Source organism: Stegodyphus dumicola, chromosome 12 (genome assembly GCF_044657685.1).
Source record: "Stegodyphus dumicola isolate Sdum_Otavi_A_Nest chromosome 12, ASM4465768v1".
NCBI lineage: Eukaryota > Metazoa > Arthropoda > Arachnida > Araneae > Eresidae > Stegodyphus > Stegodyphus dumicola.
The window spans coordinates 82,148,996-82,168,447 of NC_140779.1; the positions used below are offsets into that span (position 1 = coordinate 82,148,996).

The window sequence follows — 19,452 nt, forward strand, 5'->3', positions numbered from 1 at the left end:
AGATTTATTTTAATTCCAAAGGGGCGTTTTCTTCATGTTCACACACATACTCGTTTCGAGCATTTGAACTAAAAATATTTAAAAACAGCATATCTTTAGAATTAACGATAAACAGTCTCGCCCGCTGCAGATAAAAATGTTTTATTTTGTACAGCGTTGCTACTGCTCGCTTTGAAATCGTTGAGTTTTTTAATCAAAAATTTGTTAAAGTTTTACAAAATATGAAAGAGATAATAAAACAAAATCGAAATTAAAAATTCGGGCTTACAAATGCCCATATTCACAGGAGGATTACGTTATTCAAAATTTGATGGCTCTTGGTACCGTTGTTTTTGACAATGCGAGAAGCATGCATATATTCATACAGACTCTTGACTATTTAATTTCCTTAAATATACAGGGAGACAATATTTGCTAACAACAATATGAAAAGTGATTCGATGCAAAATGCAGTGTCGAGACTAATAGCCCTTTTGGGCTAAGACCTCTTTTCGGCTAAGAAATCGAATATTCGGTTATTAGGTGCAGCACGTTTATAAACGTCTTTATATGACCTCTATTTCTATGACCGTTCCTCGCAGTCACATGCTTCCCATCACAAAACTATTTAAATGCTGCAAATATTTATGTTTTGGAATTTTTAAATCAAGAAAAATCAGTTTAAAAAAAATTTTTATATCTAACCTTTTATATGGTCTCGCGGTCTTTATGGTTATATTTAACAGAAATTTATAAGAAATAAAACACAAAACGTTTTAACTTCTATTCAACAGAAGCTAATAGATATACTTAATTTCAAAATTTAGAATTTTCATCACTTTTTAAGTTGCCATAAGGGATTCGCTTGAAAACAAATTGGCATAATTTTAGGTTGTTATTTTCCTATTAATGTCATTCATTTTCAGCATTTTATGCTTATTGATTGATTGCTTTCACTCCTATTTTCTTGCTTTATTTTATTTTATGTTTATCGATTATCGTTTGCTTATGTTTTCATCGGCTCCCACTAGGATGCAAATTAGTTATACATAAGGACAAATTCTTGAAGTTAAGAAAGAGTTTTTGGCAACGACTGCTGATTTTTCACTATTTTCGACCAGCTCTTAGATTTAAATGAATCGGCCTTATCATTTATTAACTATGTTTTGATCGCATGGTTAGAAGGCCTGAGCCAAAGCTTACAATAGACCTTTGCTTAGCGAATTTTATACTTAGAGTTTCAATTTTATGTTCTATTAAATCCCACAAGAAGCGTTACTTTGCTAATTACACCTAAGTTGATAATTTGAAGTTCTAATAAAAAGGTTTATTTTAAATCTTCTTCTGAGCTCGTAGTTATTTCTCTGGAGGATTAAGATGGAGCAATAAATTACCTCACTTTCTCCGCTGAACCAGAATTTAACCTTGAAATGCAAAGGCCCCGTATACTGGAGCCCAACGTAAATAACGCTTGGAGACTCAGCAATATTCAGTGTAGCCTGTGCACAGGTTGCAAGGCGAAATGCCAAGAAGCCCAATGAGTGATTTTGGGTATCTCGCAGATACCACGCGAGCTTCGTTGAAGCCAGTGATTAGTTTTACTCGTGGAAATTCTACTATGAGTGTTGGAATTTAAACACGGCTCGAAGTACCGGTGTTCGGCAGTCTTTTCTCTCAGACTCTGGTGGGACTTTATAAAATCTAGGTCCTTTTTGAAAGACTCTTCTTATGATTAATGTCTTTTCCGTGCTGGTAGTATTGAAGTTAAAGGTGCTTTTTAAAATAGATGGGGATTTTAGAATGGAAGAAATACGGTATTGTTTTTTACCATTTTTTAAGTCATTAAGAATATTTTCATTACATAAATAAAGAAATTATATTTAATCCATTAAAAGAAATTAAAAATACTTATCTAAAAGCATATTGCAGTGTGAATAACAACAGAGAAATGGAGAATATCCCGAAAGGCGTAAAGATTTTATAAGGCCATTATTTTGGATATTAAAGAGTAAATTTAACGATAATTAATGCACGACGATTAAAGTTTTATAAAAGCAGCAGACCGCGAAACTTGTGAACTCTGGAATTTTGCCCGCAGTTTACCTAGTGCCATTATGCCACTAGTTAAATCTTTTAAATTACTATGCAAAAAAATTATTTTGCTCATGTAATAACAGAGCTTTCCTTTCATTCATTGAGTCGGAACTAGATTTTTTTTACTTTGCAAAAAATAGCTTTTTTCTCTCTTTTACACTAGCGTAAATGACAGATACCTTGTGATGACAAAAAATTAAAAAAAAATTTCTTTCTTATTTCATGTTTGAAGGAAAGTGATTTGATGATGATGATGTAAAAAAAAAAAAAAAAATTAAATACAAAATAGCGGTTGTGGGAAAAAATAAGTTAATTAAGTACTGGTATAAAAAGCTGTCTTCATGATAAAATGAATTTTTTGTTAATAGCTCTTAATTTTTTTTCAAGTATTGTTGGCCAGGAAACGTGTTAAAAGATTTTTAGTTTCGGTGGCTCACTTTTAAGAAGCTTTTGATTCTTGCCTGAGTAAATGCATCTTTCAGTAAATGCATACATTGTGCCCTTTAGTTATAAATTATCCACACTGGTAATTAATTACGTTCCTTTATACTTCAGAAAAGTTATTTAATTAAAGCTTGATTTAGTTTCCTTTTCTTTTTGGGTAGTACAATTTAAACAGAATTCATAAAGGAAAAGACTATGGAAAAATGTAAGATAAATTAAATTTTTAAGAAATCCTATTTATAGACCTTTATATATAGACTCTGTATTGAAATGTACCTTTCATTCATTTATGTAAGTAATGCGAGCTCGTTTTGAAGTTTTTTATTTAATGAATATGTTACAAACATTCTTAGAAAATTTTGTTTCTAAAGTATATCTCTGAGACTGTTTCCATTGTGAAGGTTACATTGGATTATACTCTTACGTAAAAGCTTTCTATAGTTATCTATCTTACAAAAAGGGATTCATGGAGGGATTCTTAAGAGGGACTTTTGTCATTTTATGTCAGACATGAGGAAAATCGCAGAAACCTTATAAAGACATTAGAATTATTTTTGACGAAGGAAAGATGAAAAACGAGCAACGCCTTCGTCGGGAATCGAACCACGGACCTCTGGAATACGCCCCCAGCGTGCACTACGAAGGCATGCTAAGAAGGTGGGAAAAATACCTTATAACCTTATGTAAGCAACTTGTTCAGATTTCTGTTGCTAAACTCAAATATATAATCGAAATACTTTGATCATGCAAGAATGTTTTCGTTCATATAGATAATGTATGAGTATACATAAATTTATGATGTTTAGTGTAAATTCATGACGATTCATGTGAAATAGTTTGTGTATGAGTATACATAAATTTATCAAGAAGGTAAATAATAAGGTATTTCTAACGTCTTCTTAGCATGCCTTTGAGGTGTAATGGTCAGCACACTCTGCGCGTGTTCGAGAGGTCCAGGTTCGAGTCCCCGAGAGGACATTACACATTTGTATCTTCTCCTGCTTCACAAAAGACCTGATGTCTCTACAGTGGCGCCCGAACTAAAAGATGGTGGATGAGGATTCTTCACCACCAGGATTTGGCGAGTGGGTTCCCTAATCCCAAATCGCCCTTTAAAAGGGGGTTGCATGCCTTCGTGGCCAGCAGACTCGGCGCGTATTCGTGAGGTCCGAGGTTAGAGTCCCGGCGACGTCATTGCACATTTTCACGTATTCTGCTTCAAAATAATATAATGTCTCCACAAAATCATCGAAAGGATGTGAATATGATTGCCTGCAATATTTACCCAAAGGTGAATCTTAATCCAAGTACCAGTTGAAGTCACCAAATCATGTTATGTCTCCAATGATCTTGATGACGTTTCTAAAAATCAGATGTTTCCTGATGAAATAGTTTGCTCATTTTATTGCACATCTGCTTCAATATTATTAAAGAAGCTTTCATGTTTAGCTTTCATGAAATCATGTTTTTCATGCAGAAAAATTTTACATTTGTTGCATCCAAATGTCTTTACTTCATTTACTTCATTTAAAATCCAAATGCCTTTACTTCATTACCTTTCAGCGATTTTTTATTAATAGTTATTTGCCTCGCACAACTCAAGAAATGTTTCGAAGCGCAGTTAAAAGACCGATTTGGAGCAAGTTTGTAAGCGTTCGGCTGCTAGAATTTTTAGATCAAGAAATGATATCCTAATTTTTATTCTGCAGAAGTACTTTCTTTAGTTTTAGCATCACTTGTGACAAGAAATTAATTTTTGAGACATCTGAATTCTAACTACTTGTATTCGTTGTTGCTTTTATAAAGTTTTCAAACTTCTTATGAAAGCATGTATATATATTTTCAGTAATACTAAGTATTACGGTAATGAAATAAATCTTTTTTAAAATTCATGTGTTCATTTTGGCCTATACTTTGGAAATAATGCCTATGTTGTTTCATTTATAAAAGAAACCACAGTATTTTGTTTAGGCTGCTCGAAAATAAAGAAAAATAGCAGTTGCTTTTAAAATAACACAATTATTTTTTTTGAACTGTTTTCCCATGGTATAGATTTAGTAATGTAAATATAACATAAACTAGAATACATCAAAATGAATTAGCCCAACAACAAGAATGTCATTATTAAAAAACTGTGAGGTAAAGAACAAATATGAATGCATATCTGAAATCAGCTTATAGAATACAAAGAAAAGAATTTGACGCTGAAATATTTGTTGATCATTCTAATTTCTGCCGTTATTTAGCTATCCAGTATTTATCAAGAATTGCTAAATTAAACTACATGACTGTACTTCATACAATGAGTTAAAAACGGATATACAGGCTGCAACGTTCTGCTTTGTTTTCAAGTTCTAGAAATGTAATAATTAAAAAACTGTTCAAAACAGAAATAATAATTAATAATAATTCTGATCTTTAAAATAATGTGTAAGGTATTTTTTTAAAATTCAAATGATGATTTTTTTAAGAAGCGGTGTCATTTATGATCTAAGAGGGAGGCGTGAGGTAAATAATTATTTTCTTTATTCCTTTATAAGGTATTTCTCCCGCCTTCTTAGCATGGCTTCGTGTTGTAATGGTCAGCATACTCGGCGCGTATTCCAGAGGTCCGTGGTTCGAGTCCTGGCGAAGGCATTGCTCATTTTTCATGTCTGATGCATCTAAATAACCTGATGTCTCTACAACTTTATCATGATCTAATTCCATAAATTGTTTTATTATTATTAACTTACTCATTTATTGTGCTTTTCATGATATAAACTAGAAACATGGTTGCTTGTTTTAATTGATCCTTTATGTTGCTATCCTACAACAGAAAAAGGCTAGGTAAACCAAGTAATCCATCTTTGTTCATAGCTTTTCCCGATTTTGGCAATTTTCTTTTGCACATTTGATAGGTTGATTTGGAGATAGTTTCCTGTTTTTCTTCTCCACTGAAATTCAATTGTAGAATATTAGCTTTACTTTAGTATTTAATGGAAAGCAAATAAGACATTTTGTTATGTTGTTGGACTGATCTCACTTTATTGATAGAAACATCAGAACAAGCGCACGAAATTCATCGTGGCAAGAAGTGTAAGACTGTGCCTGTCGTTGGGAAGAACCTTGCTCAGGTCCGCCTCCAATTTTGATGGAGAGCACCCCGATGGGACGAGTCCGAGGATCTCGCACCTATCTTCCTCTACCATCAAACTCTCGAGAGGACTTTCGGCTTGTTGCATAGTTAGAGTGCCTTCATACCGTACGGACACTATACATTTTAGAAACATCCATGCCTTCTTCGGGATTCGAACCTGGGCCCTTTGGGATAGCAGTCAGTGTCGCTAACCATTAACAATCCCGGCTTTATGCAAAAGACAAAATATAATTTATATTTTTGCTTCATATATCATTACTTATGCATACGTATCGATAACATAGCAAAATTTTAAGCTAAATTCTGCTTGGAAAATAACATAGATAAAAAAATGGCTCAATGGAAACAATGGAAAAACCTATCTTGAAATATTTTGAATTTTACGTTATGGTAAGACATGAAAAATATACTGCAATAAGCAAAAATTACAAAACGTCAAATGAAATATTAAATCCACATTTTTACTCGAGCTTGATCTAGATCACGTATTGTCAAAAGAGTATTCAGAAGTTCCTTCAGAAAAAATTTGCTTCCAAAGCAGCAGAAATTCGCGTAGCCAGTCCAAAAGTAGATATTTAAGTATGTCTTAAGGTACCAGCCGGTACCAATAATTTTTAAGTATTCAGCATACGAATGTAGAACAAAGAATTTTTGAAATAGTCTGTCGTTTTTCATAACTGCAGTTTTCTTGAATACGTTCCTTCCTGGACGCTGTAGTGAAATCGAGAAAAATACAAATACTGATGCAAAATTTTGTTTTAGTGAAAATTTCCAACATATATAATATTTTAGAGTAAACATAAATAGAAAACCATAGACATTTAAAAAAAAAGTACTACAGTAATTTTGTTTCCTATTCCCTGGAGTTGAGTTTCGTATGAAATTCTCAAGAAAAATTTTAGTGCTGTAAATAAGCGAAGTACTTTTTCTTAAACAATGCAGAATTTAGTTTCCTTTCCTCTCGGTACTGTATTCTGAAAATAAACTAACTTGGGATGTTTGAAAGTGAATTTAAATTTTAATTTTATCTTAAAGAATTAATACATGCCTAATTTACATATGGAAGAATTGAACTAAAAGACAGAAGGTATTTAATCAATTCATGCTATACGTATCCAAATGATCAGAAGGTTGTTAATGCGTGTTCCTTGATCTATTGCACCAAGATATTTTACTGTACATTTATTTACAATTTATTTACAAGCCATATGCCACCTGACATGTTTACAAGCGTTATGCCTCCTGGCATGTACATGATACACATATTCTGCAACCTGGCATGTACATGATACACATATTCTGCAACCTGGCATGTAAATTGATACATCATACTAGTTTTCTGCCACCTGGCATGTAAATTGATACATCATACTAGTTTTCTGCCACCTGACAGATACGATGCAATTACCTCAATTAGCGGTAATACGCCCGACATTTTGGCGCGTCCGCTTCCCTTACGTTCTGTAACGCCACTAACTCTTGATTTGTAGCCCCGCAATCACCGAGGAGGCCAAAACACATGCAATGCTGGCGCGTCAAAACTACATTGCATTTTGAAACGATATCTGCTTTTCAAGTAGCTGCTTTATTATTCTTAAATTTAAGTAGAGATTTCAAATGTTACGTTTATATTTGCGAGATTATTATTTACGGTCTACTGTAATCTATCCTTTCCGTATTCTTTAAGAGAATGCAAATAAGTAATCGGTATTTAAACTGAGGTCTTTACATTTTATGACAGAGTTTATTTCTGTCTTCGCGTGTACGCTACGTGTTAGTTTCCTGTTACCTGTGATAGTTGTAATTATTCGGCTTTGGGTCCTATCGCTGCTGTCACCTTGGTTTTGACGCTCCCGTAGAGTTATTGAGCCAGTTTATAGTAATATTTAATTGCACAGTCTTTGACTACTGTTCCACGTTCGATATGAGTATTCTATTTAATTGCATCACCATGAGTTCAGGCTAATAGTGTTGCATAAGAGTATGGGTTTATATTCAAAATTATGTTTAAATAAAAAAGTTATTTAAACTTTCTCACCACTTTGTAGTTACTTCAAATATAGGGATTATTCATTTTACGTCTGTTAGGGTTATTGGACTAGTTAATATTACCAGATCAAGTAAAAGCTTAGTCGAAAACGTTATTCCAAGTATGTTCCTCTGCATAGCACGGCAGCAAGACGTGGGCAGGATACTATAATTTCACCAATGGTTATATAATACAGATTACTCTGCTAACTGTGCAACTCAGCCCCGTTTATGGTGGAAAATAGCCGCCCAATTGGGATAGTGGTTAGTGACTGTGACTGCCGTACCAAAAGGCAGGGTTCGAATCTCGGAGAAGGCATGAATGTTTGTAAATGTATAGTGTCTGTACGGCATGGAGACACTCAAAAGAAGCGTCGAGCCTAAAGTCTTTTCGAGAGGTTATTGGTATGAGAAGAGGAGTGGGAGATACTCTAATTCGTTCCGCCGGGTAGTTCTTCAAAACTGGAAGTGGAACCAAGCAAAGTTGTAGTGCCACCTGTATGGTGCTCAAGGCTCTTGCCAATCACAGGTGCAATCTTGCCTCTTTGCCACGATGAATTTCGTGGGTTTGCTGTGATATCAGACAAACGAGATTAATCGTAACAATAACAGCCAGGGGACTGATTCGAGAGTCCCCTTCCCCTCTCAAGAGGACTTTTCGTCAATCGACATTTTCAGCGCCCCCATGCCCCACATACATTATGCAATTACAAATATCCATGCATTCTCTGGTATTTGAAACAAGCCTGAACTATGCGGCACCAAGCATCGTTAACCACTATACCAGTTAGGCTGGCTGCTCCGCATGGCAATGAACCTTCTTTCTGATAGTACGTGTACAGCAGTTTCTGGTTTGGAAACAAGGCTATGTAGGGGCTCGGAGTTTTGTAATATTCTGAGGGTCTTACCTGCAACAGGTTTCTCGAGAATTATAATAAATCTTTTATTATTATAAATCACCCCGTTTACAATGGCCTATATTTTGCCACTATATTTGTGAGTTCCCATAGCAATACCAAAGTACCCACTAGTTGGAAAGGTATCTATTGTATTATATACCTATATGGTCTAGTGGTATCTTATACTGGTGGTATTTTATACTGGTGGTATCCTTATATCTTATACTGGTGGTATTTTATACTGGTAGTATCCTTATATCTTATACTAGTGGCATCGTATCCACTGGACAAAACAGAAGAATAAGTTGGGTAACTTAGTTACCCAATTCATTTCTTCTGTTTTGTCCTCTTATAACTATTTTCCCTTTTTTCAAGCAAAACTTTAAACAAAAAGTTAATCAAAAGTTTTTAATATCGAAGCGATTATAAGAAATTTGATATTTGCTCTTAGAAAAGTTCACAGAATGGACAAGTGTGACGCTTTCTCTTAGGAGCATGCCAAAGTAGACCTCTACAGGCTTTGTGACATCTCTGTTTTAGAAACATACTTCAAAGCAGGCATCTACAAGTTTTGTGTCATACCGTCTTACCAATATGCGCAAAACAGAACTTTACAAGAATTGTGACGCTTTTTCTTCGAAACAAACACAAAACAAGTCTGTACAAGTCTTTTCTTTCTTGTTGTTGTTGCTTATCATCCTAATCTGGTATTATAAGCCAAAATTCGATTCACATCGGCCTAGAGGAAGAATAGAATCTAACTTTCCATTGTTCAATCCTTGGGCACCTTAATAATACACTACGACTTTTCGATTATTATATGTCTCTGTCTTTGCTTGTTTTAACGTAGGAGGATCATGTTTCCATTAATATATATCACTATAGGTTCAATAACGTTTTCATTGTTTACAAAATAGAGTTTCATTATTTAACTGATACAGTGCGTAGATAAACTAATACGGAATCAACCGGAAGTTATCAGACCCAGTTGCTCTCCGATTTTACTAGTGTGAATCAAACTAAAAATTCATACATTTCCTTCTTGAGTATCTTTTGAATGACAGCTTAGATGCCAACGAAAATCTTGAATTTATTCATTCAGGAAAAAATATCAATATCCACTGCAGGTACAACTTCAGATAGCAGGTTTATTTTGCAAAATACCGCAAGTAATCTCAGGGACATGAGCAAAATAAACACTATCTTTGAAGAAATATGACGTGAAAAATAAAAACTCCCAGATCAAGCGCAGTGGAAAATATTCACTGAATAAACCAGGTGGAGTCTAAAAAAATTATCCACCGCTAAAATCTTGGTAAAATCTCAGCGAAGATTGACTGCCGCCGGAACTGTAGTACCTGTCGTGTGTAGTTATTTTTTAAAGCAGCATAAATACAGTTTTGAAAGCTTTTTTCATCTAGTTCAGGATCTTCTTTTCATTCTTTTATAATACTTCAGTATATTTTGTATAATATATATACTCTTATAAATTCAGAAAAAATACCTTAAACGAAGTTGCTACATTCACGTTAAGCAGTAACAAAAGTGTTATTGAAGCAGCTAAAATTGCTATGACTAACTGAACAGGATTAGGCTGCAGTAAGAGAATTCTAAATTTGAAATTCTGTATCTCAACTTATAGCTGATTCAGAAATGGAAGTTCGGAACAGTGGTTCTCAACTTGTTTCGTCCTATACAATCCTTTTACTAATACTAGAAGATCATTCCCCCCTCCTATTTTGTGAGATTCGAAAAATGTACATGTTCTTATTAAAGCTGAGATTATTTTTGAACGTTTTTACAAATTAAACAACAAAAGTATAGGAAATGTTGATAAGTACCAAATTTTTGTTACCAAAAAAACTGCTTTGAATAATTTATATATTTATGAACTAACAACTAAATAAATACCTAGCAACTAAATAAAATGCTATTTAAAAATCTGCAGTCGGACGATTATTAGATATTTGAAAATGTGTTTCATTTATGACACTCCCGGCATAAAAATTTTTGTTAAAGTTCGTAGTATAAAACATATTATATATATTCACATAAAATTACTTTTTAAAAAATCTTTAGTTTGACGTTATATTCGGTAACATACTTTTTTTGATATCGAAGATAAATGAAAACTCCTTTTACGCATTTTCGATTAACAAGAGCGATTTTACCTAAAAACAGAAACAATAACACCTCTTCTAGGTGTTTAAAATCTGTTATTTGCATCAAACTATATATATGTCAAACTTGCAGAAGAAAAGGAAACATAATTATCCTATGATACAGCTAATATATACATCATAAATATTAATTGTTCTGCTGGATAATTCACACAAACTATCACAGAACATACGCAATAGAATTTAAGCGACTGTAATATGAAGTATCTCTTTCATTAAAACTCCTAGTCGAAACAATAAACAGTTAAATGCAAATGAAACTTGTTTGAATAATTTAATAAAGCATATAATGACTGCAGTGCATTTAAACGGTTTCGAAAATGAATTCATGCGTTAAATTAAATTGTTATGCAACTGCTGCTGCAATTATATTCCTATTGACATTTTAGTTAATGTACAGAGTTCGTATCAATGTGCTACCGAGCTCCTTACTTTTTAAGCACCGAAATACTCATTCTGTTGATTGTCATTAATTTAGCAGTTTATACTTTATTATTTATTGCATCAAATGTAATTATACCACAAATAAGCACTTTACTGTTTAGGAAGTTAAAATAATATTTTAGTGCTCAATCTAGTTAACAATAAAAATGTCGCGCAAAACAGTAAATGAAATATTATCAAAAACATAATACTATTTTTTTAATCATGGATCTTCATTAAAACTCTTTTCCATACCTAAAAAAATCAGTCAGTCTCTGTAATTAATATTTTTGACGATTTTGTTTAGTTGTGATGAAAAAGAGCTAAAATTTCAAAAACGATAGAGTGTGAAATCGGAGATATTCAACCCATTATTATTGTTTAGGCGAAGCACTCGAGAGCTATCTACATATGCTTTCGGGGAAAACCTTCTAAGCTAATTGAAGTAGCTATTAAATTCTTTTCACAATAAAACAACGCTTCTTTTCACCATTAGAATTAATTTGTTTTTACTGATTTTCCTAATAAATATTATTAAAATTTATTTAAAATTCAAAGTTTTTTTTACTTTTTTTATTGCTACAATTTGATTTAAATACGAATTGTGTAATTAATGTCGTCAGTACGAGCTTGGGTTGTCTGACTATATTAATGTTTGTGAAAAATGCAATGCCATGAAGAAATTTTCGGAAATGAATGAAATTCATTCCACATATTACTCATACTGGTGCAAATAAACCGTCAAATTTACAAAAAACGAAACCAACGTCGGAAGTCAATACTTTGTGTGTACACCATGCTGAGCGATGAGAGCCTGTAAACGTCGTGGCATTGACTCACACAGGTTCTGAATGTAATCCTGGGAAATAGCATTACAGATGGCTTCGACTTAACGCCAAAGTTCACTCAGTCCCACCAGTTGTACGAACGAGTCGCCGACCGATGAAATCCTAGACATGCTCAATGGGCGATATATCTAGGGAATAAGCAGGCCATGGAAGAAGAGAAACTTGTAGTGCCTTAAAGAAGGTTTGTGCAGTTTGAGAAACGTAATATCCTGCTAAAATACAACGTGCAGAATGCGTCGAAGAATGGGGAAACCTCCGGTTCCACCACTTCCCTCACTCTTGAGGTTGCCCGCAATCTACACTAGAAGGGATCGACAATTATACCTAATATCTCCCCACACCATGATGCCAGGCGTTTGCGCAGTATGTCGCTGGATAACACACTTTGGGAGCAAACGTTCGCCCCTGTAACGTCTGATATGGAATTTTATATCATTGTACTCCAGATTGTAAAATGATTCATTGGAGAAAACAACTTGTCAGAGGGCACGCCCCACGCACTTGGTTGAAGTCGGAGTTTCCTGTTACTCAGCGACAGGGGAACCCTGCGTAGAGGAACCATAGAACCAGTTCATGTTGTAGCAGACGGTGAAGAACCGATTAGCTAGACAATATAACACTTGTAGCCATGCTGCAACATTGTGCTAACACACGAGAGGACCTGTACGATGCATCACAGCCATACGGCTAAGGTATTTGTCTTCCGGTGCCGTTATACTATTGCGTGCCCCACTGCCCGGAATTCGCATTGTTTAGTTATTTTCTGACCATTTCTTCCAAACATGCATAACATTACGATGCGTGCAGCCTGCGATTACTCGCTACAAAAGCCCATCCTTTCGCATACCGATGATGCGGGTTCGTTCAAACTCCGTTAGTTGGTCGAGCTGCTGCCGAGGCATACTGACCACTAATTAAGCGTTCACCGCAGGCAGAGGACGATAAACAGATTTCATTGCAAGTTCTTTATATTAGATGGATTAAGCTGCCGGTTCTCGTTTCACGCATGTGCAATCGCTTTGTAGTTTGCATGTCTTACCTCACTTAACATTTCCTGTAAGTTTGGTTCAATTTACAAAGATTACATTTCCTGTAAGCTTGCTTCAATTTGCAAACACAGGTTTCACAAGCATTAGTGTATAATGACTGACAAATATTGCTTGGCATTCCACATTATAGGTTTTTGTTTTCCACACATATTTCAAAGTCTTTAGTAGTATTAATATTTTTAATTGCACTATATTTTTTTCTATTTTTGAATGTACTTTCTTATTTAACCATATTTTAAGGCAAGTACTTTCTTCAGTTCCGGCTTGTCAGGGTTGGGGTATAAATGTACATTTTTTTTGTTTTCCCTCATTAAAAATTTTCTAAATATTAATTAAATTCTCGAATTTTATATTGGTTAGCCCATAAACAGGCTATGTTCTTTGATATTTATCGAGAATCCAACCTCTTGAACAAGATATCCTCGGAAATGTAAAATTCATTCATTTTTATTAAAATATTTTTAAAAAACTTGTTTTTCACAGTTCTCGAATTTGTAGAATTGATTGCTTAGACATTTGGAACGAGTTTCAGTTTTATTCAGCGAATCTTCTGTTAGTTTTGAGTTTTCTTTTTTCATTTTGAATATAATAAGTGAAACGTTTTACGTCTCAACAGATCAAGATGCAGAATGTGTGGCCAAAATGTATTACATCATTTTCCCGTAGACGCTAATACCAACGTTTTCTAGATTCCAATAATTTCTTTATTTCATCCCAACGTATATATGACCTGATATATTATGATAATTGATTGCATCGATGCTTTCATAAGTTTCCTATAAGTAATGGAAATACGATAGTCTCCTCAAAAATTCTTTAACGAATGAAATGATCTTAGACAGACCTTTTTTAAAGTAATATAATTTTTGTTTTACAGAAATGGCAGCAATGCTTTTTACGCTAATAAAATTTTTATTTTACATGCTATTATACTCGTAGCAAATAATTAAGTGGCATTTTAAAAATGTTATTATAGAAAAGATAGCTTAAAGGAATTTTGGAAAATTACAAAAGTATTAATAGTACTTAAAATAACTCGACTAGTTTTGAAGGTTTAAATGTAGAAACATCTTCTTTATCAGCAAAACTGCAAATAACGAAACAGAAGCTTGCGCTAAGGCGATGACGATAAGAAGAAGGAACGCACGCCATCTATTAATGAAAGATAGAAGGAACTACGAAATAATTTCTTTAAAAACTGAGGTTAAAGACGGCTTAGAACTGGGATCGTTAACTATAATTGAAAGATTTTTATGAATATGAAATGTCTCCAGAAAATCTAATTTGCAGCGGAAGAATTTTTGTTTTGAATAATTTTGGTTGTAAAGAATAGAAAAAAGAAGAATGGTATTTACTGATCAACAGTGTTGGGCGACAGGGAATTTACGTGTTTCTTTTTTCCTAAAATGTGTCTCATATTCCTTAGAACGAAATTTTAAGGCTCTCTTATTTTGACCGATGTAAATTAATAAATTGAGATTTTAAAAAAATCTTTCAAAAGAAATTTTAAATTAATGATCATTAATCAAAATTAATGATAATTAATCAAAATTAATTACATTAATCCTTCAGATATAATTGTCTAAATTGCAATACGCAATATTTTAGCCATATTTAGTGACAATATCGCTTTAAGACGAATTCAAATAAACACGAGAGAATAATAACACAGATTAAAGACAACACAGAGTTATAACGGAGAACAGTACTTGCGTTTCGTTAAGATAAGGGTCTTAAAATTCTACTTTTTTTTCCTTAAGCAATTTTGCAACAAATATTCTCTTATCTTTTGAAAACTGTCAGTAATTCCTTTTCTCTTCATAAAGCATATCTCTAATACAAAACCGGAAAGTTTATATTATGTTTTATGAAAAAAGGAATGAATAGTTAGCTAAACTAAGCAACAGCATTAACTCAGAATGGGAGAGCTTATATTTATGACAAGAATTTCCTGTTCTCGTAAAAGTGTTTTTAAATACAGACAAAAAATATTTAGCTGAAAATAAAACACAAACTTTCATATTAAGAATAAAATTAAATTATAAATTAAGAAATATAAATTGAAATATATAGTTTTTCATTATATCTTTTATTTCTTTTTATATTACGCTTATTTAAAATATTCGTACTGTATAGGGATGAAACTTCTTAAAGTGATTAAGCATTAATACTTTCAAGGAGTTTTTGGTTTTAAAAATATGTTTATAATATATGCGGCTTAAACACAGCGGAATATAAAAGCAATAATCCCACACATGATTAAAAAGAAGCAAAAAACGTCTTTGTAGGAAATCCCATTTAGCATAAAAATATAATAGAGTGTCAGCAATAGCTTAAAGGATATAACAATAGAAATGTTACATTCTAGATCTCATCAACACATTTTAAAACAGTTTAAATCTTATTAAGGTATTATAATTAGTTTTCTGAGTTCTGTGACGTTCTTTTTTAGTAATTTTTTAATGTGCAAATAGATTTCGAACACAAAATGTTTGTATATTCAGAATTTTCTGAAAGAATTATTATATTATTTTGATTTACTGGTACAAAAATCCAAGAATTATTTTAGTAAATAAAGTATGCATAACTATCTGTTAATTTCTAAAAGATGAGACTATTTAAGAAATGAAGAATAAAGAGGTGAATAAATATATTCAGGTTGTCTTTTCTGTGATATATTAAATTATTGTAAATTAAATGGTTGATAAAAGAATTACACACAATTTTATTCACCAAGTAGAAAATTTTTAACGGTGAAGGCATGGGTCATGTAATAATAGAAACTGTTAGCTTCAGAGAATACAAAATAATAAAAATGTTGAGATAAAATGAAAGCCATGAAAAGAAATGCAACTGGATGACTTTCTTTACGAGTTTAAATTGAATAAATCCGAAGAATGTTGCAGATAAATAGCAATAAAGCCTTAATGGAGAAATTATTGCGAAATAATTCGTCTGGAATTGGTTGTCTATGCTTAGATTATTTATAATGCAGTAGTTAAGATTAGGAGATGAAAATCTCTAATTAAACTTTCTACACTTCCCTCTTAAATTCAAGAGTTTGTTGAACAATATTCACATTTTACAGCAGAGGATGGGGTTTAGAAGTTACTATCTAATGATTTCGTAATTTAAAAATAATAGGTACGATAAGATAGCATAACATGTGGCATCACGTAAGTTCACAGAATAAAGCGAAATATTAGCGATCTGCTTCGAACGGGAAAGTTTTCTTTAATATGTTACGACTGATTATGAAAAAGGGATCTTCATTGATAGGTGTGCGGCGGACCACGCAAAGATAAGGAAGTCATATCACAAAATCACACCCTCACAAGTGGCAAACTTCGAGGTGTGAGACGACATGGTCTGACATTGCAGGAGCAATAACGTGTTCATTGCTCCTCCATCTGACATTACAAAAGCCACAAGTTTATGACCAGTACCACAGGATTACAGAGATCTGCCCTATGCCTTTCATCAAGGCCTCTCGAATTCATGTGGCCGACTGGCCACTGATCCTATTAGCTCCTCCGATACCACTTTCAAAGATAACGAATCAGAGGACGTAAAATACAACCGAAAAATTAAAAGAGCGTGACTAATTCAATCTGCAAAATGTTCCAGATAGAGCAAGTGCTCAGAACGGTATAAGATTTTCAACTAAAAGGATTCTTGCCCCTTCAAGATCTTCATTTAATGAAGACAATATTTTACTTGTAAATAACCACTTGTATGCATTCAGTATTATTTGAGAATTATTATATATGTCGTTATTATATTGCTAATAGAGCTTTTCGTAGATTTACAATAACATGTTATTTTGGTTCAAGGTTTGTAAACAAAACTTAACCTAAACGCAACTGACACCATTTATCCTTATGGAGTGGCTCGACTAGCGCATCAGCTCGCCAGATGTTTGTAATCAATTAAGTTTGTAATCAAGTAAGAGCTAAGAGAAAGTGCAAGCTGCCTTTTAGAACTGTCTCTAGGTCCAAAGAAGAAAATGTTTCCTATGTACTTCTTCGGTGTCATGCGCCGTTCGTTCGTACCACGGGATCAGATTAAAACAGAAGAGCAGATCAGTGCTATAATGTGATAAATGCAGTAAAATGAAATGATCAACACTCGTTAACTGACATTTAATTCTGCTACTCCAAGTCAAATTCAGTGTTTTTCATTGAAGTCATGTAATATATGCATAAACGGGGATAAATATAAAAAAAAAAATTAAACTGTTCAACAATGAGTGATGGTTTTCTTGTTAAAGAAATGTTTTATTAATAACTCCATGCATACGAAGACTCATTTCCCAAAGTGGAGTAAAATACAAAGGGATTCGTTGAAGCTGCTGGCGGTTGCATTGAATAAGTAGGTTTGAAGCTTGCTTTTTTTGGTGCGCATTCTTTGATGCCCATTGTTCGCCCATATCATTTGCAACAACCAGCTATATTACTATAATGATGCGACGGGCTTTATTAAGACCTGGACGCTGATCTGTATTTAAAACCGTAACACTCTATTCAAGACCTATTTAATGCCAATTTAAGACATGCTTTATCTTATTAAAATTATCAGTGCAAAGTATTAGTAATAAATTTTAATTAAGATGATCTTTCGAAACATAAGATTTTTGGGCTCATGGGTTCGGATAAGCCTTGAGCCCACAAATCTTACATCTGATTCTGATTAATTTCTTAATGACGTTCCCAAACCTACTACAACTCAGCGATTAGTTTGCACACAAAGGTTTGCAGCGAATTTTGCAAGAAGGTTTCGTTTCCAGAAAGAGGCAAAATAATGACATAATTTTTAACATGGTAAACGGAATTTACAGAACATAAAACATTTATAGAACATATTTTAGTTTCAAAACAGCTCTTTAATCTTAAGCATTTTATTGATACTTGATAAAAAAATAGTAAAATGAATTATTTGAAATGTTACCCATTTACTTTACTTTAGAAAATGGGTAACTATGGTAACTATCTGATCTGTGTATTTAACACTGTTTTAGAATGCTTATAGCTTTCATTGATTATCTTTTCAAATAAGAATTAAAAGTTAAAAATATAATAGTGGAAATAAGAAATATTTACCTGGCAACAAGACAAAGAGTATGCCATCCTTGGGCGACAAGGAAACAAAATCCCATACTAGGAATATATAAAACTCTCTCGGCAACCACAAAACCGACTGGAAATAGAAGATTGGAAGCAGGAAGGTACGGAAAAACACATAGAGATAAACCCTGAAACAGAAAACAATAAATAGAGATCGGAAATAAATTTTATAAAGTAGATATCGGAATGTTATATATCAAATCACTAAGATATTTGTACAGAAACATGAAAACAGTAGTGTTACTATATTTCGAGAGCATAAAACTAACAATTCTCAGAAGAAGTTTTTAAGAAAAATGAAATATATACAGTCAAATAAATATTTATTCATTTCATTTGCTACCTTCATATTTTCAGAAGAATAATTCTTTTAAGGGAACTATGTTATCATTTATCAATTCATGGAATTCGATTCGTCAGTCCCTTATACTTCAGTGTTACTTTGCAGCTGAAATATCAATTTTACGAAATGTTGACACACACTGTTTCTTGAAATATTTGAAGACTGCAATGAACATATAAATCTAATAAATCACTCAGGGGATTTTAAAAAAGTTTCCTTTTAGTTTGGGACAAGAATAAGTGAAAGAAAATTAAATTTTCGATTCAGAGAGTCTACGGATTAGAATTTTAACACTGTTTAACAAAACTTATTTCTACTCACTATTGCCATCATTTATTTTTTCTGCTCCTATTGTACAATTCGGAAAATTCCTGTTTTTTTAAACTTATTATCATGCCTATATAAGTTTAATAAGAAAATTGATTAATATCAATTTAAACACAATTCTAAAGATGGCCTAGTGGTCTCTCAAAATTTATATTTATCTTGTTTGCACAGTTCTATTCAATTTTATTTTATTTGAAAATTTTCAGAGTAATGAAAGCGTTTTAGGCTTTTATAAATAATCAAAATAATTTAGTTAAAGTATTTAGCTGTCTCTCCTTTTAAATCACCAAAATTTTATTTTAATTCTTCAGAGCGGAGCAGATATTCTGTTTTGATGTCTTATCTGCCGCCCAAACGGGATGGTCTTTAATGACTCTTGACTGCTGTGCTAAAGGGCTGGGTTCGAATCCCGGAGAAGACACGGACATTGCAAATGTATAGTGTCTTTGCGGCATGGGGCACTGTAAATACATGGCGAGCCGAAAGTCCTTGTGAATTGGTGATACAGGAAGAGCGAGAGTGACCATCGGACCATCCTTGGAAGCTCTTCCTCAAAATTGGGGGGGGGTGTAAATG

General features: G+C 33.1%; 1 protein-coding gene and 1 long non-coding RNA gene across 3 annotated transcripts in view; one reads left to right on the forward strand and one right to left on the reverse strand.

The window, feature by feature from the left end:
• Positions 1–19,452, forward strand: part of LOC146993703 (uncharacterized) — a 371,536-nt gene that overhangs the window by 199,752 nt on the left and 152,332 nt on the right. The gene's annotated exons all lie outside the window — the stretch shown is intronic.
• Positions 1–19,452, reverse strand: part of LOC118186875 (protein O-mannosyl-transferase Tmtc3-like) — a 512,127-nt gene that overhangs the window by 65,414 nt on the left and 427,261 nt on the right. For both annotated transcript variants that reach the window (XM_035357048.2, XM_085806651.1), the window contains one exon: positions 18,183–18,334. In XM_035357048.2, coding sequence (XP_035212939.2) covers positions 18,183–18,334 — 152 coding nt within the window. The remainder of the gene's footprint in view (positions 1–18,182; positions 18,335–19,452) is intronic.